The following is a 25,206-nucleotide window of genomic DNA, read 5'->3' as shown; positions in this document are numbered from 1 at the left end:
CGACCTGAGTGCTCACACTGTCCGTCCATAACATGAAGCTTATAACACAAAATTTGTCTCTCTCTCTCCCTCTCTGTCTTTCACTCACACAGACACACACCACCACCATCAACTTTGCTAAATTGCTAATGAAACACATTGACCAGGCAGCTGCAATGGAGCAGCAATGTCCATCCAACTCTTTTCACGGTTGTTGTGTCAAAAATCGCACAGTGTATGCCCAGCTTAAGGGAATGAATAATATAAAACTATGAGAGAGTGTCCTGTCTAGGGCAAAACTTTAGGCTTATGTCCGTCATAAATCTACAGCTAGTGTCTTCAAGACTTATTTAAAGAAGTCAGATAAATATGGCTCCACTTAATCCACACTGTAATTAAAGAGATTACCTGGCAGAGATGACCTGTTGAATTTTGCATTATGAGTTAGCAGTGTACACCTATTCTAATTAGCACATATGTGATACATTTGAACGTTCTACTTGGAGAATGCTTGAATGAAAGCTTAAATGCGTTGTTTAAAATTGTTCTACATTTGTGCATGTCTATATAAATACGCTTGAAGAATAAAGATTTGTACAGATTTGACAAACCCTGTCTTCTTTGTCTTATTCTTCTGTTGCCTTACACTTTAGGAAAAAGATGATGGCACACCTGGTGATTTGTTAATCAAACAGGCTCGCAGTGACCAGGCCACAGTTCAGGCCACAGATGGTTATGCTCAACGGGTCAGCATCGATAGGGACTTCAGCCTGCTCATTACCCAGGCCTCACTCAAAGACCAGAGGACTTTCACCTGCATGGTGGTGTCAGACGCCAACCTCATGGAGTATCCCGCCTCTGTTGTTGTTTACAGTAAGCTTAACTACAATCTTGAATTTGCTCCCCCCATTTAATTATTTACCAAGGCAGTATAAACTTTATTTTTGTAAAAAACCAAAGCAAGCTTTTTGTAAAAGTGTGACATAATAATATTTATAATCTTTTTGCAACTTTAATTCATGTCAAATTCATGTTAATTCATGTCATTCCTTTCAAATGTCATTTATGCAACAAGAGTCTAACTGAAAGTCTTGTCTTTTCATGGTTACACTCACAGACAACACAAACACACCTAGCCAGGTAGTCTGCCTTTACAAAAGTGAATAGGTCATTGTAAAGTGCACATTAAGTTTGGCTGTTTAAAGGGAGTTTTCCCTTCCCACTTCGCCGATGTGCTTGTTCATGGGGGATCATGTGACTCTTCAGGTGTTCTTGTTTTCTCTTCATTATTGTAGGGGCTTACCTTATAATAAAAAGCACCACAACTGCTGTTGTGATTTGGCACTTTAGAAATAAAACTGAAATTAATTTAATTGGGTGGCACGGTGGTTAGCACTGTTGCCGCACAGCAAGAAGGTCCTGAGTTCAATTCCACCATCAGGCCGGGGTCTTTCTGTGTGGAGTTTGCATGTTCTCCCGTGTTTGCGTGGGTTCCCTCCGGTACTCGGCTTCCTCCCACCGTCCAAAGACATGCAGTTTGAGGGGATAGGTTAATTGGATAATCCAAATTGTCACTAGGCGTGAATGGTTGTCTGTCCCTGTGTGTTGGCCCTGCGACAGACTGGCGACCTGTCCAGGGTGTACCCCGCCTCTCGCCCTATGACAGCTGGGATAGGCTCCAGCGCCCCCCCGCGACCCTGGAAAGGATAAGCGGAAGCAAATGGATGGATGGATGGATTAATTTAATTTTTAGCACTCAATAATTAACCCAAACCAATTATATTTGTCAAGCTTAGTCAGTATATTTGTATGCAGTTTGGCTAGCAAACAGCTTACAGCAGCTATAAATTAGCTGTTAAAAAGTGTTATCCACTGTGGATTTGGCACTTTTGTGGCTTATGTGCTTAAGGAAATACAGTTTGGAATCAAGATTTCTCTTCCCAAAAGTCCTGATGTATCACCAGCTTATGGGTTTTGCAAATTCACCTGTGAAACAGGGTATAAAGATAGAACAGGAGGCAAATTGCAATTGAATTATATAATATTTTATATTATATGTGATATAATATAAAATACCCCGCCTCTCGCCCTATGACAGCTGGGATAGGCTCCAGCGCCCCCCGCGACCCTGAAAAGGATAAGCGGAAGCGAATGGATGGGATGGATGGATAATATAAAATATATGTGGGTGTTGGCTCTCTGCATTAGTGTATCACTTCCTGTTCCTGTTACAATGCACAGTGGTATTTTTGTGTAGCCAATTTAAATTAAAAGTTGTATGTAGCGTGTTATTTCATGGCATGGCTAGTAGCATACCTCCCGTTGTCACCAAAGTGTTTGCTCATTAGTGGTTGTCTGAGTGTTGGGGTTTCTCTGTATTATTTTAGGGTCTTTACTTTATAATATTAAGTGCCTTGAGGCAACTTTTGTTGTAATTTGGTGCAATCTAAAAATTTAATTTAATTCCAAACCTTGATTTTGTCCTTTTGTTTGCAGAGAAGCCATCATCAGTGCAGATTATGGACAAAAGTAAATTATTACAGAAAGACAAATTAACAGCGGTAAGTCTCAGTGTTTGTCTATCAGATGTGTGAAGTTGTTCCATGATGCAACGTGAATTGTGTATACAGAAATGTGTGCAAAATCTAGTATTAGGTGTGTGTGTGTGTGTGAGAGAGAGAGGGCAGGTTTTGTTGTTGACAGTCACTGTCAGACTGCTCCTTCTCAAGGCCACGTCTAATCTTGTCACAGTGTGCTTTTTACTTTACTTGTGAAAGTACTAAGAGCTTGCTTCAGCATTATACATGAAATAGTATCAGCTTAGAGAATTTTGTCTTAACAGTACTGGATCCACAGTTTAACCGCTGCTTTTACTGAAGTTGTCTTTGTGGATTATACTAGGCTGAAGAGAAGCTTTATAACATCTAGGGCATATTATACAGTAACCAATGGCATCATTGTAACATTGTATGTATAAAAGTACATTGTCTGTCTTTACAACAGAGACCTTTCATAAGATTTCTTTTTTTAATTTGAAGCGACTTGCTTCCTGGCAGCACATCATGCCAGGTTAAAAAATCGAGATGTGCACAATAGGGCTGCCACGATTAGTCGACTAGTCACGATTACGTCGACTATCAAAATCGTCGACGACTAATTTAATAGTCGACGCGTCGTTTGAAGCTTTTTTTTTTTCTTTTTTTTTTTTGCCTGTCCCGTTTGGTTCTTTTGCCATCAGAATCATTGTCTGAAGGTGAAGAAAGATACCCAACGGATTTACTTTACCAAATGGACCCAGCCTTGCCGTAATGGTCTGTTTGATTCACCTTTTATTGTTTATTTTATTTTTTTTTATTTTCACTTGCTAGATACGGGACAGACTTGAATGAGGAAAAGAAAAGGGAGAAAGAAAGAGGGGGAAAAAACAGAGGAGAAGAGGGACGGGGATAAAGGGCAAAAAACAAAAACCAACAAAATAAGCAGACAAAAAATACATATATCAATCACCTGGATCACCTGTTGAGAAAGAAAAAAGAAAACAAGCAGAAGAAAACGAGAGCAATAGAATAAACATCATCACGATGATATATGGGACTATAACAGTAAATACTAAATATTAAACATTATTGTGCAGCACATAAGATCGACAGCGCACAGTGTGCTTTGAGGTAGGAGCCAAAAAGGGTGTAGTTTGTGTGTGTGAGCACCCGTGTGTACACCTGTGAGCATGAGCGCGCTTGTTTTTAAAAGGTTCCTTCATGTAATGATCTGCTAGAGGGTGTGGGGAGCCACAGCCCCGTCCTCCAGGGCATGAAGCAGGTATGGAGGAGATCAAGACTCCAGACATCCAGAGGCCCTCAGAGCACAAGAGACCAAGGAAGACCAACAGAGGGGCAGCCGCGCCACTATCCCAGAAAGAGCTGAGGAGCGTCCCAGATGAGGGGTCACTCAGCAGCCGCGGAGCAGAAGCCAGGGGGGGTTGCAGTGACATGCCCGTGAGCTCCGCCGGCAGCCAGCTGTGCCAGAGTGACCGAGCCCCAGGCCGAGAGGCCGAGGGCACCCCACCCCCGAAGTGGCCCGAGCGAGCCCCAGGCTCCCGATAAGCAGCCACCAAGGAGTGAGCCGGTGTGTACCTGGACGCCCATCCCCGGACACAAAGAACCACCAACGCACCGATGTCTGAGGGCGTCTGCCACTGGCAGGGGAAGTGGTGGGGGGAGATAGACCTCCATACCTTGGAGGGCCTGAGATGTCCCCAGAGAGGTGGCGTCTGATACCCAACCTGACATATAGACACAGACATACAGGCACACACAGATACAAACATCCATTCCCACCCTCATGCTCTCATATGCAATTACTCAACACTCACCCAACGTGGAGACAGACATAGAGAGACACTGTACACACAATCACACTCTCCAAGCGTACTCGCCCGGGTCTAGGTACCCTTGCCCTGGGGGGAAACTGCACCCAGACCCAGGTGGTGTTACCCTTTTCCCTGCGGTGGGGGGAAGCAGACCGCCCCGACTCCGCAGCAGCAGGGAGGCCCCACATTCCATACCCCAGTCGGACGGCCAACTCCTCCTCCCAGCCCCCCCGCTCCAGCAGGCCGCAGAGAACAGGGGTGTGAGAAGACTCCAAACCTTCCTCTGCCCGGTCATATGTGGTGTTGATGCATGTGTGTTCTAAGGTGCATTTAAAACCCAGGAGGGCATGGAGCTGCCTGCCAGAGAGCAGCAGGTAAGCGCATAGCCCCTCCTGCTAGCCCAGCTCAGTTTCCAACAATGGCGGCAGCTAGTTAGTTTCAATATTACTCTTATTATTCTTTCTGGGTCACAAAATAAACGTTTAACATATTTTCAGGCGAGAATGTAGCTGTGTAAACCTCAAATATCTGCTCAGTTTATCAAGACACCACATATTTTCAAAAGCGCTCCGACGTTTTTGGAGACGTCTGTTACCCACCAGCTCGATAGCGAGCCGGGGGCAAGGCTCACTAGAGCCGGTGAGAACACCGGACTCCCGGCAAATTGTTTTCAAACCCACCGCCGTCTTTCGCTACTCAGGTTAAACATGATATATAAGTCACTTAGATAACTTAAAATGTTATTGTTTGCCTTTTTTCAGTATTTTATTTGTTCCTGAGTAAATTGGTTTGGCTGAGATTAAAATTATAGTTTTTACACAGCTGAATAAACGTCAAGCAGACAACTGATTATCAGAAGTGTGAGATGCTCGAGAATATACTCCGGTGTCCTGTTATATTTTAGATAGCAAGGAGCAGACGGCCGAGTTTATTAAACTCCACCGAAACAATCTGCAAATTTCATTTAAATTTAATAAACTATCCTCTTGTCTTTATTTTTAGTTAGCACATACCTTAAACACTTAAAGCTGTAAGATAAGAGCAGATGCTTGCTGGTGCAATAAGCTGTACAATTTACGTCCAATGGATGCATGATCTGATTAGTCGACTAATCGCAAAAATAATCGGTGACTAGTTGACTATCAAAATAATCGTTTGTGGCAGCCCTAGTGCACAATCAGCCAACACACCACAAAGATTGTGTTATGCGACACATGAGACATCAAAATCGGTGTGCAAAGTTTCATGCTACCATCTGCACCTACCCTGCAATGAACACCCCGTTCTGCAGGCATTAAGTAGTAATTGTTTTTAAGCCGAGATGAGGAAACTTTCATAGCAGATAGTCTAAACAAGTGAAGTAGGGGAAAAAAGAGGGGAAAGAAAGTATTGAATGTGTACGTCACATAAGATGTGACAAATGAAAGGAAAATAAACTGAAGAAAAAATAATTTAAAAAAAAAAGATGGAAAACTTAGCCCCTACAATCACACTTTCTGTTGGATATGTATGCTGCATTTTGCTGGTATAGCTTTGGTCCACTTGTCCTGCCACTGCAGCTCAGATGTTCTTGTTTATCTAGATAACGTTTAACTTCTAGAAGTTATGTACTTAGAAGTTAGATGTTATCTTGAACTTAACCATGTTTTACTTTTAGCTCCGACCACCATGATCGCAACAGTAGGAAGGAAATATATTTTGGAATAATGTCTTTTATGCTTTAAGTAGTGTTCTAAAGACCCAAGTAAATAAATAATGCAGTTTAAATGATGGTTTGATTTACTAAGGGAGAAACCCTACCCAAACCTAACTGCCACTCCGCCCTCATTAAATCTTGAATAAACTGCGATTAACCACAGTTTTGTTTTTTTGTTTTTTTTAAAGCTCAGTTCAGTTGTACTAGTCATACCCAGGCCTGATTTTTTTTTTTTTCATAGCAGTTGCATCAAGAAATCACTTAAACAGCAACTTACAACTTGTCTGACAAATTTAAATAGATTAAAAGATCAATCTCAATCTAAAGAAACCTCTGATAGCAAAGTTATTAACATTTATCAGTTTGGAAAGGGTTACAAAGCCATTTCTAAGGCTTTGCGACTCCAGTAAACCACAGAGATTATTATTCCCAATGGGGAAACCTAGAACATTGGTGAATCTTCCCAGGAGTGGCTGTGTGATGAAACACATCCACTCCTAGGAAATCAGAAAGATCAATCAGAGAGTCCAAGTAAATGTCAGCAGTTGTTAAACTTGCTGTACTTGACATATGACATATCTGTGGGATGTTTGTGATCACCCTGTGGGATGTTTGTGATCACCCTGTCGTGTTTGTACCGGCTACAGATTATTTTTCCAGGCCAAAGATCTTCTAAATAAGTGCAATGCAATTTCCTCTGCAGCTTGCGCGTTATCTGCTTTATGTGCATTTGTGAATTATACCTGGAATAAAACCAAGTATCTCTGATTGTTGCCAGCTTTTTCGGAGATGCCACAGTGTCCGGGGTTGTAAACATTGACAATGCAACACTATTAGCAAGATAATCGACCTCTGTGAGAGTGAAGATTGGGTAGCTGTTCTGTGTTGATTTGAGACATGGCATTGAAAAAGATAACAATGGAGGGATTCACTTACCTGAATTTAGTTATGGCAGTTTCAGAAAGATCATCACTGTGTAATGATCTAAAGCAATTAAGTGTGACAAAAATGCAAGTTGGTGTAGAATTGTTTATGTTTTGTTTTCTTTCATTTTTAGGTTGGAACATGTGTTGTGGCAGAAGCAAACCCTGCAGCCACTATCAAGTGGAGAAAAAATGGACAGCTTTTGGAAGATGATCAAAAATGTAATGCATTTCTTCCCTTACGGTCACCTGTAAACTATCCAGTCACACTGTGGAAGTTGCTGCCATAGAGATCCCTCTAGGGGATCTCTATGGCAGCATATTTATTCAAGAGAATAGCTAAAACGATATATGATAAAATTCATTGCTTACTTGTCAGAAGGAACACAGTAATACATAATTGTTACAATAAATGTTACATAATTTCCTTAGGGATTAATAAAGTATTCTGATTATGATTAATAGGAAAGTCCTTGGCTTTCATTGTCTAAATTGAAGCAATGTTGGAATAGTAACAGCTGACGAAATCTGTGTGTCTTTGACTGTCTGTCTGTCTGTCTGGGTGGGTATGTACATGTGTCTGGTGTGGTTGTCATCTTGCCTTTCCAGCTGTTGTGATCACTAACCACTTGAAGCTGGATCCTGAGACAGGCCTATCCACCGTGCTCTCCTCCCTCCAATATGCAGCCACCAAAGAGGATGCTGATGCAATCTTTGCCTGTGCAGCCACACACACACTGATTAATCAGGAGACTGAGCTGGAACCTTTTCCCATTCACTGTGAGTGGAAGGCAGTGCTGACATCAGTCTGTATCACTGTACTACAACTATATGAAATCTGTTTTTTCCATTTTCTCATATAGAGCTACATTGCCACAAAGTAGTTTTTAATACTTGTATGCTTAAGGTTTTTAGGGAATAAATGGAAAAAATGCTTTCATTGCTGTTAGATAAAATCCAAAGAAAATGTTGGAAGAAAGTCCGTAGTGTGTAAAACTGCATGCTTCAACTCATGCACCATGTTTTTTAAGAGAGTCCCTTCATAGGTGTGGAACAGGGGCTCTCTCACTGCAGCAGACCAAACTCTGTAAATTTTAAAATCTGACAAGAAGAAATGTAAAATTCTTTGCATTTCAGGGATGTTTTCTGTCTTAATAGATTTTTTTTATTATATACACTACCAGTCAAAGGTTTTAGAACACCCCAATTTTTTCCAGTTATTTATCACAATGCAAGTCGATCAAGTCCAATGAATAGCTTAACATGGTACAAAGGTAAATAGAGAACAAAACAGCTACCACAGCATTCTGCAGTTCCATGAAATACCCTCTGGTATGCATGTAGTTGGTTCATCCTACAGCAAGATAATGACCCAAAACTTAAGTCCAAGCCATGCCAGAACTACCTCAGGAAAACGAACCAGATGGTAAGCTTGAAAACATGGAGTGACCAGCCCAGTCTCCAGACTTAAACCCCATCAAGTCTAAAGTTAGAATACATTTTGGTCTATAAATTGATTCCATGATTTCTTTTTCCATTGAAATTGCTTATTTGTACTATGCTTTCATTTCAGAGTGCAATGAAACATTAAACTGCATAATTTAAAAAAAATAGATTAAAAAAAAAAGGGAAAAAATGGGGTTTTCTAAAACTTTTGACCGGTGCATAGCTGCCATGTTCAAGTTACTTTCAGTTTAGCCACAGATTAATCCTAATTACCACATTTCTCACCTCTCCTGTCTTTTCTGTTACTGGAATGTTAGATTAGATGGAAGGGGGCTGTTGGATCATTAAGTCCTTGCTGGGACTACATCATGGGAGAATTTTATATTTGTGAATTGCTTTCAATTCATACCTATCGCTCAGTAGATAAAGTAATGATCAGTCATATCATAATAATAGTAATAATAATAATAATGATAATGATAATAGTAATAGTAATAATAATAATTTTATGTTATGCCTGGTAAATGAGTTGAGCCAGTTTGAGAGTTATCTATTTGTCAGTTGAAGGTGTCTTTGAATAATATTTCATATTTACAGATCCATCGGAGCAGGTTACTCTCCAGATTATGTCACAGCCGCCCATTATAGAAGGAGATAATGTGACACTAAAGTGTACTGCTGATGGCAACCCTCCACCTAGATCCTTCTTTTTTCACATTAAGGTGAGCCAGATCCCATTGTTTATCTTGCAGATGAGTAAAAATGTTTCTTGATCCACCAAACGGTCAAAAGAGACTTGTCACTTATGTTCACGTAGAACACAAGATTTTCAGGTTTTGGTGGTCAGAGGACCTCCCAAAACGTTGTGATGATCTCAGGTGGAGTTTTGGTTAGATCGTTTTTTGACCACCTTTAATAAGTGATGATGCCACAATATTTACCCGCCTGATAAATTCAAATTTAGAGTTTTTACTGATGTCATAAAAATCTTGACAGACATAAATGTAAACTGCAGCTTGACTGGTTATTGTACTTAATGCATGCTTAATATGCAGTCACTGACCACTTTATTACATCTGTTCAGCTACTTATTAAGACTAATAACTAATCAGCTAATTTTACAGCAGCAACCTAATGTATGTAGTTATGATCAAGACAACTTGCTCAAGTTTAAACCGAGCGTCAGCATGGTAAGTGGTAAATGGTTAATGGCCTGTATTTATATAGCGCTTTAACAGTCCCTAAGGACCCCAAAGCGCTTTACATATCCAGTCATCCACCCATTCACACACACATTCACACACTGGTGATGGCAAGCTACATTGTAGCCACAGCCACCCTGGGGCGCACTGACAGAGGCGAGGCTGCCGAACACTGGCGCCACCGGGCCCTCTGACCACCACCAGTAGGCAACGGGTGAAGTGTCTTGCCCAAGGACACAACGACCAAGACTGTCCAGGGGCTCCGGGGCTCGAACCGGCAACCTTCCGATTACAAGGCGAACTCCCAACTCTTGAGCCACGATCGCCCATGGGGAAGAAAGATGGTTAAAAAGTGTCCTTGAATGTGGCATTTCTGATGGTGCCAAATAGGCTGGTCTAAGTAGTTCAGCAGCACTGTAATTGTCCCACACAGCCATTGCTAGAATTTACAGAGGATGGTCTAAAAAAGAGAAAGTATTCAGTGAGTAACAAATGGCAGCAAATGTCTGTGTGAAAATTCTGTGTTGATACCACAGGTTAGAGGATGGCCAGAATGCTTCAAGCTGATAGGAGGGAACAGAAACTAAAATAACCACTTATTGTAACCAAGGTGCAATGCAAAAGAGCATTTCTGAAAGTGCAACACAACAAACCTTGAAACAGAACTGTATCAACTGTTCAGGCTAGTTGTGGTGGCATAATAGGGGGATATTGTCTTGGCACACTTTTGGCCCCTTAATAGCAAATTGAGCATCTTTCAAATGCCACAGCCTAGTTGAGTATTTTTGCACACCATATCCATTCCTTTATGATCACACTGTGTGCTGGAAGCAGCCGGCACCAAGTCACAAAGCTCAAATCATGTTGAACTGGTTTCTTGAACATGACAGGGACTTCACTTTGCTTAAGTACTCTCCATGATCAAGAAATCTCAATCTGATAGAGTGCCTTTTGATGTGGTAGAATGGGAGAGTTGCATCATGGGCCAACAAATCTGGAGCAACTATATGAGGTTATCACGGAAATATCGAGCAAAATCTCAGAGGAATATTTCCAGTACCTTACTGAATCTATTCCACAAAGAATTAAGGCTTTTCTGTGGTCCAACCTGATACTGTCAAGTTCCAACTAATGAAGTGCCCCGTGAGTGTATGTGGTGCTTCTAGTTATTCTTGTCTTTTTGTCTGTTTTTTGTCTGTTGTTTTTTTTTTTTTAACTAATGGTATTTCTCTTAACTCCTGCTCTTCACCAGGGCACAAAAATGCTGGTTGAAAATTCGGACAACTACACTGTAACTGCCATCAACAGAGAGGATACGGGTGAATACAAATGCTCACTGGTTGACAACGAGAAAGTGGAGGCCTCCAAGAACATTGTTGTTAGTTGTGAGTACTTATGACATAACCAGAGCTAAAGCATACTATAACATAACAAGGACCAAGGACAAATGACTGTGGCAGCACAAACAAAATATCATTTTTCCCACCTGGAGTGAACAGTTTTTACTTCCTGTTTATAACAAGGCACTTTTATTCACGGTAAATGAAGTCATGGGAGCAGAATAATGGTAATCAGTTTTAAATTTTTAGAACTCAGCATGGCAGGAAGACAGTGTGTAGTATCAGGCAGGGAGCAGGAGAACTAACTGGAAATTTCTGACAATGAGTAAGCAAAAGTAAGCAAGGACCTCAGACATGAATAAAACAACATACTTCTATACATGAGCAAAATTCATGTTGGCCTGGCTAGCTAGTTGGCAGGCACCAAGGAGCATTTACTTGTGCTTTTGGGTTGTGTTTTTTAAAATATGTTTCCAGCTAAAATAATATCCATAAATTTAAAATATTCAGAGGTACAAATTAGCTTAATCTACAGACATACTTCATCATCATTGCTTAATTACTCTGAATGAGTGTATGTTATTAAGTGTGCCTATGTAATGGCACATTTATTACTTTTCGGCAGAGTTAATATTCTTATTAAGTGTGCCTATGTAATGGCACCAGTGTAGAGACTAACATGTTATTAAGTAACGCGTTACAGTAACTACATTATTATTGTGGTAACGAGCACGGTAACTAGTTATTATGCCAAAATCAGGAACACGTTAATCGTTACTGTGATTTAGATAGGGTCGTTATTCGTTACTTCGTGTGGTGGCTATCGCGGAGCTTCCACAGATTCAGTAACATTAGCAAGTGGTGGAGGCCAGCAGGTGGATGAGGAAAGGGAGGCAGGAGGAGCAGAGACCCGAGGCGGCGCGGTGTCAGGTGAACTGAACTTCAGGTAAGAAGTTATGACCTGCAGTCTATCTGTGTCAGATATAAACCAAGTTTAGGTATAGTTTATTTTCGTTGTGCTGACTTTTTCGTACTAGCTAGCATGACGGAGTTTCTATACAGCTGGGTGGTGCTATGATGTTACCGATGTTGAACTTTATTTTGTTCATGAGGTTAGTTAGTAGAGTTGCCAACCGTCCCCTAAAAAACGGAATCGTCTCGTATTCAGAGAAAATATTACGCGTTTCGTATTGAGGTGAAAAAGAATGCAGTTTGTCCCGGACTTCAGCTAGAATGGAAAAGACAAAAAGCTGGAGTTATTCTGTCGTTACGCTGCTCAGCTGCCTCTTCTTCTCTAATTCTCTCCCCCTCCCTCTCCTGTTTCTACTTCAATCATGAAACTGATCAATGATCAGCTGATCGGCTTTTCTCTCTTGTTTGTTTATCTCCCACTTTGCGCCAGAAAGAAGAAACCAGCGGAGGTCGCGTTAAACAACAGCAGCACGTTTAAGCTTGGTCAGCTGTTGTTAGAATTTATTTAATATTACTTTCTAGTATCAGCTGATGTTTGCTGGAGCCACAGCCGTAAAAACTGCTGGTCATGATATCGGTTTGGTTATCTGGTGAGAGAGAAACATGAAGATGAAACCAGGAGATGTCCTCACTGAATCATCAGAGCTGAACAGGTGATGGAGAAACAGGTTTACCTTTTAGGTGACATGAATGAGTTGAAAGGAAGTTATGAACTGTTTCTCAGAGACAAATAACACCAGGATCCTTTTTTTATGTAGCTACCAGCTGGTAACTGTGCAGGGGCGGGTCTAGCAAAGTTTTGCCATTGGGGCCAGGTAGGGCATTAACAGGGAGAGGGGGGCACAAAGAAGTACTTTTCTTTCTTATTCTCATTTAAAATATCTAGCTTTTAAAAAATAATTATCTGAGTCTTACAACAAATGATTGATAGATTGATGCATATATACCATCAGAACAGTGTACATCACTGTCACAACAGCGTTTGTTTTCATTCAAAGGCTTTATGATTTTTCCTATAATGGCGGGCCGATCTCTAGTCAAAATGCCCGGGCCGATTTTTTGTCCCAGTCCAGCCCTGTATGCAGCTCATCTGCAGTCTGGTGTTGCCTACATCTTCCTATTTGGAAGGCAGAATTTCCGAGTTCTGAGTACAATCGAAAGCACCACGACTGCAGTTTTTCGTGTTGGATGTAAAATGCGCACATGATGCTGGACGTGAGGCTAGAATCATGGCGGCGGTCAACGATGGTCCAGGCGTGATTTCTCTCGTGGAAATATGCACATTATTTTTCCTTTCTATTGGTAGGTGGCACAGTGCACTTGTGGCAAGTAAGCAAGCTAGAAGACTGGCAATCTTGCTGGGTATCCAGTTACGGAAGCAACACATTAACAAGAGAATTCTGAGTAAAACCAAAGTTACTTTCCCTAGTAACTAGTTACTTTGAATGTGTATAGGAATTTCTTTTACTTATGTATTAATCACATTATTTTATTGTATAATGCCTTGGTGCCACTGGATTTGAACATGTCTCACACCAGTACTGTAACACAAATGGTGGGGGTCTATTTAGGAAGTTGGGGGAAGCAGACAACTCCACAGGAAGGAATCTTTTGTCTCTTCGAGGACTCTGGGAGGTAGCAAGGGAGTGTGAACCTTAAGGTGTGAAACAGCTGTGTACTGCCTTTTGTTCCTGGAGAAGGTATTTAACTGAGAGCCATGATAGGCTCAGGGAGACTCTGCTGACCGTCTGCCCCGCGATGATACAGGCTCTCCACCAAGCTTGGTTGTCTGTTCTTTGTGTTTTGATTAAAGAATGTTAGCTACCGCTCACCACTCGTCTGCAGGCTTTATTTAAATGGAAAACTTCCACAACAAAAGTAACGAGTAACTTGAAGTAACTGAGTTACTTTTGATAGAAGTAACTAGTAAGTTACTAATTTAAAGTAACTTACCCAACACTGAATGGCACACTTATTACTATTCGGCAGATTTATTGTGTGGATGCTGTAGGCACTGAGTTCCTGTTTCTCTTTATTCTTTCTCTTTACTTTATTCTAGTTACTTCCGTACATTTTTTGGACTTTAACTACTTCCACAGTTTTTGTGCTATTTTCAGCGTTCAAAATATAAACTATTCTGCTATTTCTGGAGATGGGTGCTATGACTTTTGGGTTTTTTTACTATTATACTTTTTAAAATATTAAGCTTTTTATACAATTTTTTGTCCCATTGAAATGAATGGAAAACTTCCAAAATTCCACTACAATTTGCCTATTTTTGGAACTTAACAACTTCCTCATACTTTCATGTAGAAACTCCATTCAACTTTAAAATGTTCTCAAATTATTGGGCTATTCATTGGTAATTTAGCTTTTTCATATCTATTACCAATTTCATTTTAACAATGTTTAAGTTTTCAATCGCGTCTTTATGACTTTTCAGAAAATACATGCGTTGTTATGGTTGCTATGCAGCTTGCTTCCAGTGGTTCACTGGACCTTTCTGAATCTTCTCTTCATGTCCGAACAACTTCTTGCTACTCACTCAATTTTCACTTGAACCCCAGAAATTATACATCAAAACGTAGGTATTTTTGCTGGCTTTTAGAAAATGTTCATCAATCATTGTTGTGGGAGTTACAGATTTTTGGCAAATCTCCTCAGAGCAACACAAAGTCTGAAAACTCTCCATAGAAACTCAATGGAGACTTTGCTCGAAATCAGCGCTTGAATTCTCTAATGAGAGCCATTTTCGAATTGCCATATCTCCTTAACAAAGCGAAGTTAAGACATGAGGCTTGTGCCAATATATCTTCGGACACTCCTGACGCTCACAAATCAAGAATTTTTTTTTATCACCTATTACCGTTCTGCCATAAATTACGTTTGTTTGAGGGTAGGAAATCTGTCCTTCTCTCAGATTTCTTCAGATTTCAAACTCTGGAAATGTAGCACTTATTTCTCTTGTCATATCTTTTTGATGGATTTCCACAGAGCCCTGAAAACTTCCATGACTGTTCACCAAAGCCTGCTGTATCTATTGGTGAAAGAACAATATCGATGCTCCATATAGATTTAGAGTTACAAAACGTTGTTTGAGGGCAAGTCAAGGCAGTTTTCGCTTTGCCTCTACTCAGTTACGGTACATTACAAGTCATATATCTTTAGTAATCCATATTTTAATGATAAATTGGGGAATCTTCAAGTGCTGACAATCTCTTCTGAACAAAACGGTCTAAGAATGACCGCTCTAGCCCCTACGGTTAGGAAATTATGGCGATTTGTTCGAGGTCAATCCCCAATATGAGAAATACACTGCAGACAGCCTGTCTCTGTGTCTGTGTGTGTGTGTAAGCAGGTGCAGCTGTTTTGGCAGAAAAAGTACACAGCCTCTTTGATTGGTGGATTCAAATTGAGTAGCTCCAGGCTGTTTGACTGACCTAGAAAAATACAAGCACACATATCTCTTATCATATAGTATGTCTGCTGAATCATAGTATTTCTCCTAAGTCACAGTAATTCTGCTAAATCATAGTAATTCTGCTAAAACTGTCCAGGGAGTGGACATTGAGATAGTGGACTCTTATAGGTACCTGGGTGTTCACCTGAATAATAAACTGGACTGGAGCCACAACACTGATGCTCTTTACAGGAAGGGTCAGAGCAGACTCTACCTGCTGAGGCGGCTGAGGTCATTTGGAGTACAGGGAGCGCTTTTAAAGCCCTTCTATGACTCTGTGGTGGTATCTGTCATTTTTTACAGTGTGGTATGTTGGAGCAGCAGTTTATCAGCAGCTGAGAGGAAGAGGTTGGATAAACTCATTAGGAAGGCCAGCTCTGTTCTGGGATGCACCCTGGACCCAGTGCAGGTGGTGGGAGACAGAAGGACTCTGGCCAAAATAACATCTCTGATGGACAGAGTCTCCCACCCCATGCATGGAAATGTTGCTGAACTGCAGAGCTCCTTCAGTGACAGACTGCTGCATCCTAGATGCATGAAGGAGCGTTTCCGCAGGTCCTTCCTCCCTGCAGCTGTCAGACTGTACAATCAGAACTGCTCCCAACAAACATAGATGTTTACATCAGCGCTGTAACTGCAATAAGTTAATTAACCGATTCGCACTACAACCTGGTTTGCCTCTTATCTGTAGTTATTTTTATTTAATTTAATAACTGTATTATTTCTTCCGTCGAAGATTGTGAAACTTTTCTTGCTTTCTTTTTAGAAAAAATTAGCAACATAAGGAAAAACCTGTCTTTTTCAACGTCTGCGCTGTCAGTTCCCACGCCAGCTCGGCCTGTTGTTTTAGAAGGTTTTTCACCTGTCTCACTACCAGAGCTGGGAAAAATAGTTAGTGCAACAAAATTATCCTCTTGCTCTCTTGAGTTTTTACCCGCATCATTATTCAAAAATGTCTTTTACTCTACTGGTCCCTGTATTCTTACTATAATTAATACCTCCTTGGCCTCGGGCATAGTCCCTGCCTATTTTAAAACTGCTGTTATACATCCCTTGTTAAAAAAGCCTATGCTGGACCCATCTCTCACTAGCAATTATAGACCGATCTCAAAAATTCCGTTAATTGCTAAGATTCTAGAGAAGATTGTGGCTAAGCAGCTTACAGCAGTTTTAGATAAATATAGTATTTTGATAAATTTCAATCTGGCTTCAAAGTAAAGTTCATTCCACTGAAACAGCCCTTCTTAGAGTTTCTAATGACATTTTGTTACAAAGCGATGCAGGTAAATGTTCTGTTCTCTTAATGTTGGATCTTACGTCGGCCTTTGATACTGTTGACCACTATATTTTGCTTAACAGGCTGAAATACTGGGTCGGTGTCTCTGGGACTGCACTGAAATGGTTCTCCTCGTATCTCTCTGAACGATATTCTACTGTGGCAGTTTCTAAGTATAGATCATCTTCTGCGTCCCTGTCTTTTGGTGTGCCACAAGGCTCTGTGCTAGGGCCATTACTGTTTCTAGTTTATTTACTTCCTCTCCAGCACATTTTGAGCCCTTTTGAGGATATCTGTTACCATTGTTATGCAGACGATATCCAACTCTATATATCTTTTAAACGGAAGAGGCTTCTAAGCTGCAGCTTTTAAATGTGTGCTTGGAAACCATTAAAGGCTGGATGGCTGAAAACTTCCTCCAACTAAATGAAAATAAAACCGAAGTCCTCTTATGTGCCCCAGATAGACATATACCCAGTATAATAAATGCTCTTGGTCCTCTTTCAACATTTGTAAAACCATCTGTCAGGAACTTAGGGATTATCCTTGATCCTGCTTTTACGTTAGATAGTCATGTTAAATCTCTTGTTCGGTCTTGCTTTTATCATTTAAGAAATATTTCTAAATTGAGCTCTATAATATCCTATACCGAACTGGAGATCGTTATTCATGCTTTTATCTCTTCACGACTGGACTATTGCAACTCCCTGTTTACTTGTCTGAATAAAGGTTCTTTGGAGCGCCTGCAGATCGTTCAGAATGCTGCAGCAAGACTTTTGACGAAAGCTTCAAAATATTCACATATAACACCGTTGCTTATGCAGTTACATTGGCTTCCCGTCGAATTTAGAGTCCATTTTAAGATTTTGGTTTTAACTTTTAAGGCTCTTCAACAACAAGCACCACCATATATTATTGAGCTTTTACAGCCCTATGCCCCTAGTAGGTCTCTGAGGTCGAGTAGTCAGGGCCTACTTGTCACTCCGTATACGAGACTGAAAACTAGGGGTGATAGAGCTTTTGCTACTGTGGCCGCCAGACTCTGGAATTCCCTTCCTCAGGACTTACGATCCGCTGATTCATTGATTACTTTTAAAAACAGCTGAAAACACATCTTTTAAAATTGCTTTTTGCTAACTTTGTTTGTATTTTGTCTTTTTAATCTGTTATATCTTGTAAAGCACTTTGTGATTTCTATCTAGAAATGTGCTATATAAATAAAATTTTACTTACTTACTTACTTACAGTACTCTCTGTATATAGTAACCATTGTCCTTAATGTAAATATGTAAGAAAAATTGTGTATGTTTCTGTTCTGTGTCCTGTGTACTGTTTGTTTGTATATGTGTCTTTTTGGCTGCTGTTACAACCAAATTTCCCCTTGTGGGACAATTAAAGGATTATTCTATTCTATTCTATTCTATTCTATTCTAAAACATAGTATTCCTGCCAAATCATAGTATTTGTGCCAAAGCATAGTATTTCTGCTAAATTACAGTATTTCTGGTAAATCACAGTATTTGCGCCAAATCATAACATTTGTGCGAAATCATAGTATTTCTGCTATGTTATTATATTTCTGCTAAATTATTGTATGTCTGCTATTATAGAGTATGCATGCAAAAGTATTTCATAGTCATAGTATTTGTGCTATGTTATAGTAGTTGTGCTCTATATAGTATTTCTGCTAAATATAGTATGTCTGCTAAATCATAGTAATTCTGCTAAAACATAGTATTTATGATAAATCATAGTATTTCTGCTATGTTGTAGTATTTCTGCTCAGTTATCGTGTTTGCATTAAGTCACAAAATATTTGTTAAGATGTTATGATAATGCTCCATGTCAGAAATACTTGCAGAAAGTATGTCTCTGTCGGTGTGAGCAGACACACAGCCTGATGAAGCAGACAGAAGCAGCATCTCTGATTGGTGGATTCAAATTCGGCAGATCCAGGCTGTTTGACTATTATAGATACAGCTGAAAATATAAAGCTGAAAGAAGCTGAAGAAGCTGAAGTCAGTATTTGAAAAAGTTTTTGAACTTCTAATAACTTTACAGCAGCACCCGTGACCCCCCATTTTTGGACCAGAATCTCATTAATATATTCAAATTTAAAAGAATCAGACTCATTGACTGGCATAGATTGAAACAGGCCCCTGTGTGCCCTGTCTGTGTTTTTGTGTGTCTCTGTGCCCTTGTGTGTGTGTGTGTATGTTTATACGTGTCCGTATTTGTAATTGTGTGTATCTGCTGGCTGTTCTTTCTAGCTTTTTTAAAATGTATACATTTTTTTTTCATTGTGAACAACATGTAGTTTTGAGGGAACTTCACCTTGTTCAGTTTTTTTTCAGCTGGCCATTTTGCTTTTCCAATATTTCTGCTTAAGTTATTACTTTTCTGCTAAATTATAGTATTTCTGCTACTATGTTGCATTTCTCCTAAGTTATACTATTATACTACTTTATATTAAGTTGTACTCTTACACCATTTCTTCCAAGTTGTTATGTTTGTGCTAAATATTAACATTTCTGCTGTATTACAATACTTCTGCCAAGTTCTACTCTTTCTGCCAAGTTACTATGTTTCTGCTAAGTTACAGTATTTCTGCTAAATTCTCCTCTGATATAGGAGTTTTGCAGAGTTATTATGTTTCTTCTAAGTAACTACATTTCTGCAAAGTTATTATATTTTTGCTAAGTTTTTATTCGTCTGCAAAGTTATTACAATTTCAACAACTTTTCAGATACTGACTTCAGCTTCTTCAGCTATATTCAGCTATTTTCAGCTTTTTCAGCAATTTTCAGCTGACAGCTTCAGCTTTACAGCATCCACACAGCATTTTCGCAGGAAATGCAAATTTTTCTAGTGTGGCTGTAGCTCAGATGGCAGAGCAGGTCAGCCACTAATCAGAAGGTCGGTGGTTCGATCCCTGGCTGCCTCCTGGCTGCATGCCAAATATCCTTGGCCAAGATACTAACCCCATGTTTGCCTACTGGTGGTGGTCAGAGGGCCCGGTGGCGCCAGTGTCCGGCAGCCTCGCCTCTGTCAGTGCGCCCCAGGGCAGCTGTGGCTACAATGTAGCTTGCCATTGCCAGTGTGTGAATGTGTGTGTGTGAATGAATGTAGTGTAAAGCGCTTTGGGGTCCTTAGGGACTGAGTAAAGCGCTATACAAATGCAGGCCATTTACCATTTATTCGGCAGATTTATTATCCTTATTATTATTCTTCTGCCAGTTTTCCCAAAATTCCCGATAAACTACCCCATTTTTCCCCATTCATTTCGATGGGAAAAGGACCAAAAACAGGCCTCAACCCAGACCACTTTGAAGGCCTACCGCTCGGCCATAGCTTGTCGCAGAAACATCATTTAAACTTTATACGGGTCACAAGACTTGGGACTTTTTTTGACCAAATCCATGTTGCGATATCTTTTACGGTTATTTCACAAGAGCAGTTTAAGTTTTAGGAAAATTGAGATTTTTCACGGAATGTTCGCGCCACTGTCAACTGCCATAAAACCAGAGTGTGGAGAATGAAATGAGGCATGAAAATTTAATATGTTGTACCGGTAGTCTGGAAGTTACTGCCACTCACGGTGAAAGAATGTTTGCGATCGGACCTACGGTTTTCTCTTGGGAAGCATTTGTTTCAGAGCTTAATTCCTGTTTGGCGTTCTCTGTGTCTTACCCCAACTGCAGTGTGTGTGTGTGTGTGTGTGTGCGCGCGACACTCCCTCCTGTCACTCACATGAGTTACTATAGCAACTGACACTAACAGCTGTGTACTGATGACTCTGTGTCCAAAACTCAACATTATTTTTCCTCCAACCACATAGATCCTGATTTGTTTGGACAACTGACCTGGCAGTAGCATAGGCACACTTAAAATTTCTACAGAAATTTTCGCTATCTAGTTCTAGTGTTATTATTGTATCATTATTATTATCCAATTATTACCCCACACACCCAGCCATCCATGTGATGCAAAAGAAAATGTGAATCATCAGATCTGGCCACCTTCTTCCTTTGCTCCGTTGTCCATTTCTGATGCTCACGTGCCCATTGTTGGTGCTTTTGGCGGTGGACATAACCCTAACTGGTTTAGAACCAGAATGAAGTTTTTCAGCAGTTTGGGCTATGGTAGCTTGTCTGCTGGACAAGCTACATGGATTAGTCTTCGCTCCCCACATGCATCAGTACGCCTTGGCCACATCTGATCCTGTTGCTGGCTCACCACAATTCCTTTCTTGGAACACTTTTGATAGATACAGACCCCTGCAGATCAAGAACACAGTTGTGGAGATGCTTTGACCCAGTTGTCTAACATCACACTGTGGCCTTTGTCAAACTCACTCAAATCCTTATGCTTGCCCATTTTTCCTGCTTCTAACACAAATTGAGGTGTTCACTTTCCCCCTAATATATCCCGTGCACTAACAGGTGCCACTGTTATGCATATCACCTGTCAGTAGACAGAATGTTATGATCAGTATATCTGCTGTTCAGTAATAAGCAATGTCTACGATGTGGCAAGATCGATTTGTATTTGTTAGTCAATGATTTATCAGGCGTCTTTGACAACAATGATAGTGCTCATAGAAGAGATAAAAGCTGAGCCCCCAGCAGAGGATTGTCAGACATTGTGATATCAAAGTTTGTCACTGGGACCTACAGTTTTCATGTGGCAACCATCTGTTTCTGGGCATCTCAGCAGTAATTTGTGATGTGATGTGTCTTGAGCGGCAGCAACTTCCAGTCTAAATGGTAAAAATGGCCTGTATTTGTATAGCGCTTTGGGGTCCTTAAGGACTAAGTAAAGCGCTTTACACTACATTCAGTCATTCACCCATTCACACACACATTCACACACTGGTGATGGTAAGCTACATTGTAGCCACAGCTGCCCTGGGGCGCACTGACAGAGGCGAGGCTGCCGGACACTGCCGCCACCGGGCCCTCTGACCACCACCAATCTACACAATTTTCTCAATTTTCATGTTTATAGAGTTTATTATACTGAGGTGTAAAGACAGCCACAGCTGAAGTTTAGGTGCCGTTTTAACATCATCCTCTATGGGCAAGGTGGATGGAGGAGGCTGCGCTTTGGTGACATTTCTTAGAGAGAACCATAAATCTTATCTAAGTGAGGATGACACTGGATGAAAGAGGACAACAGTTTTTCAGACTATTCTCCAGCCTCAGTCTTTACAGTTGGTAATGTCAACATGCAGTAGTGGAAAACATTCAATGAAAAATCAAATTCTTCATAAACTTAAACTGTTGCTGTTTCAAAACCATAAAAGATATCAAAACACTGAGTAATACCTGAAAAGTTAAAGGTCTTGGGGCCCATTAAAATTTTAGCATTTTTCTCTAGCTCAAAGTATGCTGAAGTAGTTAACTTTCAATGTAGGGTGGGTTTGAAGAGGATGTGATTAAAAAAAAATCATAAGAAGCTTAAATATTACAAAAAAAAGTAATAGCACACTTCACCAGAAGAAGCTGAACATTTTGGTATCAGAACTTTTTTTGTAGCACAAAGTATGTGGAAGTAGTTAAGTGCCAAAAATGTGCAGCAGGATAACAATCATGTGAATGCTTAAGAAAAAGTTGGCAAATGGCGACACGGTGAATGAATACTGTGAATATAATTAGAAGGTGAATCAATAAAGAGTGTGCTTTGGATAGCACAGGATGATTACACTGTGAAATATACGTCATCTATAAGTTTTCAGGAAACAGGTAACAGGAACAGAAAATGACACTTTACTGCAGTGAGAGCCAACACACTGAATCAATGGCAGGTTTTTCCTTTGACCTGAAACGGCCAAAATGAATGGAACACTGTGCTATCGCACTAAATAACAACAAGTGCTTTAGCACGATAAAACAATAAATAAACAGTAAATAAATAAAATCAAAAAATAAACAGAATTGAACTTACTTGACTCTTTTTTTTCCTGTTGTATGCGTTCCCAGACCTGGACCTGAGTCTGAGTCCCACTGGAGAGGTTGTGAAGGAAGTTGGGGAAACCCTGTCTGTGAAGATAGAGAAGAGTACCTCAGGTGATGCTACAGAGTTATGGAAAAAGGTAAGGACTGTGTGAATACATTGTTTTTCAGAAAAGAGGCATTTAAAATATTAAAGTAAATGAAATTAGTTTGCAAGAAAAGAAGACTTTTTCTAACTGCGTCTTAATGTAATATGGTTGTATAAACTCCATGTTAGCTTCATGATATTGAATTTCCACTTAAGCTAACATTCCTGTGACCTTGAACAAGAGCAGTGGCTAAAGAGTAGAGAACTATTTGAGTAATAGATATGTAAATCATCTGATTTACATATCTATTACTTGTCCTTGGTAGGGCCACATGCAAAGGCAGCTGAATAAGTAAAACTTTGCCAAATTAGGTGAAAAGCAAATGTATATTTTGCTGTTTCATTTACATTAGAGTTAAAGGTCCAGATTATTAAAACACCGACTGTATGTGATGCTGCTTTGCAGAATGGAAAGATGGTGAAGAGACCAGAGTTTAGTAATTTGACCTTTGCCGATGCTGGAGACTACGTCTGTGAAGTTTCAATGACTGGTCTGACACGACGTCAGAGCTTTCAACTAGTCATAGAAGGTGAGGAAGAATGCAGTCTTCACACACATTGATACTTGGCAGGACCACTTGGCCTCATATTTTAACACAATACTGGGGTCGCTGTAGCTCAGGTAGTAGAGAAGGTCACCTACTAACTGGAGGGTTGGTGGTTCGATCCCAGTCTGCTGTTGATGTTATTGTCACTGAACTTATGAAAGGAGCCTCAAGGTTATAAATTATCTTGAACTTTATATCCGATGCACCTTCACTGTAAGATTTACGAGGGCACAACAACTCAACAATGTTTAGTTTGGTTGTCTGAAAAAAAACCTGTATGTTGTAATATTTTGTAAATTCAATGATGTCGCATGGTCTGCTGCCAAAGATGCCAAAGATAATAATGTCAAAAAGAAAAATAATGTGCTTGTATCAGGAAAGCCTTTGATCACCAGCCTTACTAAATATCGTGCTGCTGATGGCAAAGACACAGTCCTAACCTGTGAAGCTGAAGGAGTACCAAAACCCCAGATCCAGTGGAGCATCAATAACACAATAAAGGTAAGTGTTGTCATTGTGTTTTAGTACCTTAAACACATGTCCAGTTAGACAATGGAGAGGGTATCAGAGGGTGGGTCGATCCCTGGCTGCTCCAGTGTATGCAGCTGTAAGATAAAAGGAATAGAAAAATAGCTTGTATGAACTCCTACCAGAACGATTTTGCAGGATGGTTTTACTTTCAGATTTATTTATATAGCACATTTCCAACAGCTCGTGCTGCACAAAGTGCTTTACAAACTAAAAAGGAACTAAATAAGGCATATGCATGACAATGATACAATAAAAATATAAGATAGAAAGAATAATATAATAAGATAATAAAAACAACTAAGAACAACAATGACTCGAGGCTATTAAAGCAAACAAAAAAATGTTCAAATAACATGTGCTAGAAGCCAGTCCATAAAAATGTGTCTTCAGTAGAGATTTAAAATTTTCCAGTGTTTGTGAGTCTGGGACCTGCCACAGAGAAGTCTCTGTTGCTGCGAGATTTAAGTTTAGACCTTGAAGTGGATAACATGTAGTCAAAACACGTTCAGAAACATTAGCTGGAAGGTATGGGTTTATCTTGGCTAGCTGTCTGAGATGGGGAAAGCTACTTGACTAGTGACTACTGTACTCAACTGCCTACACAGTTTAAAGGAACCATGAAAGTACACATCAAGGTTTTTAACATTTGTTTTACAATGAGCAGATAAAGGGCCCAGAATACTGTCAATATATTTACTAACAGAGTTGCCAAAAATAACCATTTCTGTTTGGTTTTCAATAACAGTGGCAACATACACAGTCAAACAAGGCTGGACCCAAAATTGACCCTTAATTCACCCATAATTAAGAGGGGCTATTTTTGAGCCATGTTCACATAAAAGGTCCTTCCAAATAAGTATGACTGAAACTACTGAAGAACCGAACCGATCCTTTAAGTTCAACACATGATTTCAGCTGTGATAGGAGGATATCATGGTCAACTGTGTCAAAGGCTGCTGCCAGGTCCAACCACAAGAGGGCAGCAGGGCTGCCAGAATCCAGAGTTAATAGAATATCATTAAAAACCCCTAAAAGTGCTGTCTCAGTGCCGTGTAGTAATCTAAAACCAGATTGAAAATTTTCAGAGATCCCATTAACATGAAGGTGTGCCTGCAACTGTGAGTAGACCCATTTCTCTAAAACTGTTTCTGTCAAAAATGGAAAATCCAGCTGCTGCGACTTGAATAAGTCATTTAATACAAACATCTTGTTTGCTAGTGAGCTAGCATTTAATAGAGCCAGGAAGGGTGCAGACGTTAAAGTATGAAGCACGGGCAAGGGTACGAAGATTTGTGGGATACACGGCATGTCCAGAGGACCGAGGCTGCTTAGGAAAACGCGACACAAAATTGAAACACTATT

General features: G+C 40.2%; 1 protein-coding gene across 6 annotated transcripts in view; it reads left to right on the top strand.

Annotated features, from left to right (window-relative positions):
* Positions 1 to 25,206, top strand: part of alcama (activated leukocyte cell adhesion molecule a) — a 189,695-nt gene that overhangs the window by 154,046 nt on the left and 10,443 nt on the right. For 5 of the 6 annotated variants that reach the window (XM_031731762.2, XM_039618399.1, XM_031731761.2 and 2 more), the window contains exons 3-11: positions 633 to 852; positions 2,476 to 2,540; positions 7,102 to 7,189; positions 7,577 to 7,747; positions 9,011 to 9,135; positions 10,868 to 11,000; positions 22,645 to 22,757; positions 23,172 to 23,295; positions 23,690 to 23,814. In XM_031731762.2, the coding sequence (XP_031587622.1) occupies positions 633 to 852; positions 2,476 to 2,540; positions 7,102 to 7,189; positions 7,577 to 7,747; positions 9,011 to 9,135; positions 10,868 to 11,000; positions 22,645 to 22,757; positions 23,172 to 23,295; positions 23,690 to 23,814 (1,164 nt within the window). The remainder of the gene's footprint in view (positions 1 to 632; positions 853 to 2,475; positions 2,541 to 7,101; positions 7,190 to 7,576; positions 7,748 to 9,010; positions 9,136 to 10,867; positions 11,001 to 22,644; positions 22,758 to 23,171; positions 23,296 to 23,689; positions 23,815 to 25,206) is intronic. The other variant, XM_039618400.1, reaches the window with a different exon arrangement.

This window comes from Oreochromis aureus, linkage group 10, assembly GCF_013358895.1.
Source record: "Oreochromis aureus strain Israel breed Guangdong linkage group 10, ZZ_aureus, whole genome shotgun sequence".
Classification (NCBI taxonomy): domain Eukaryota; kingdom Metazoa; phylum Chordata; class Actinopteri; order Cichliformes; family Cichlidae; genus Oreochromis; species Oreochromis aureus.
This window is presented reverse-complemented; position numbering and strand designations above follow the sequence as displayed.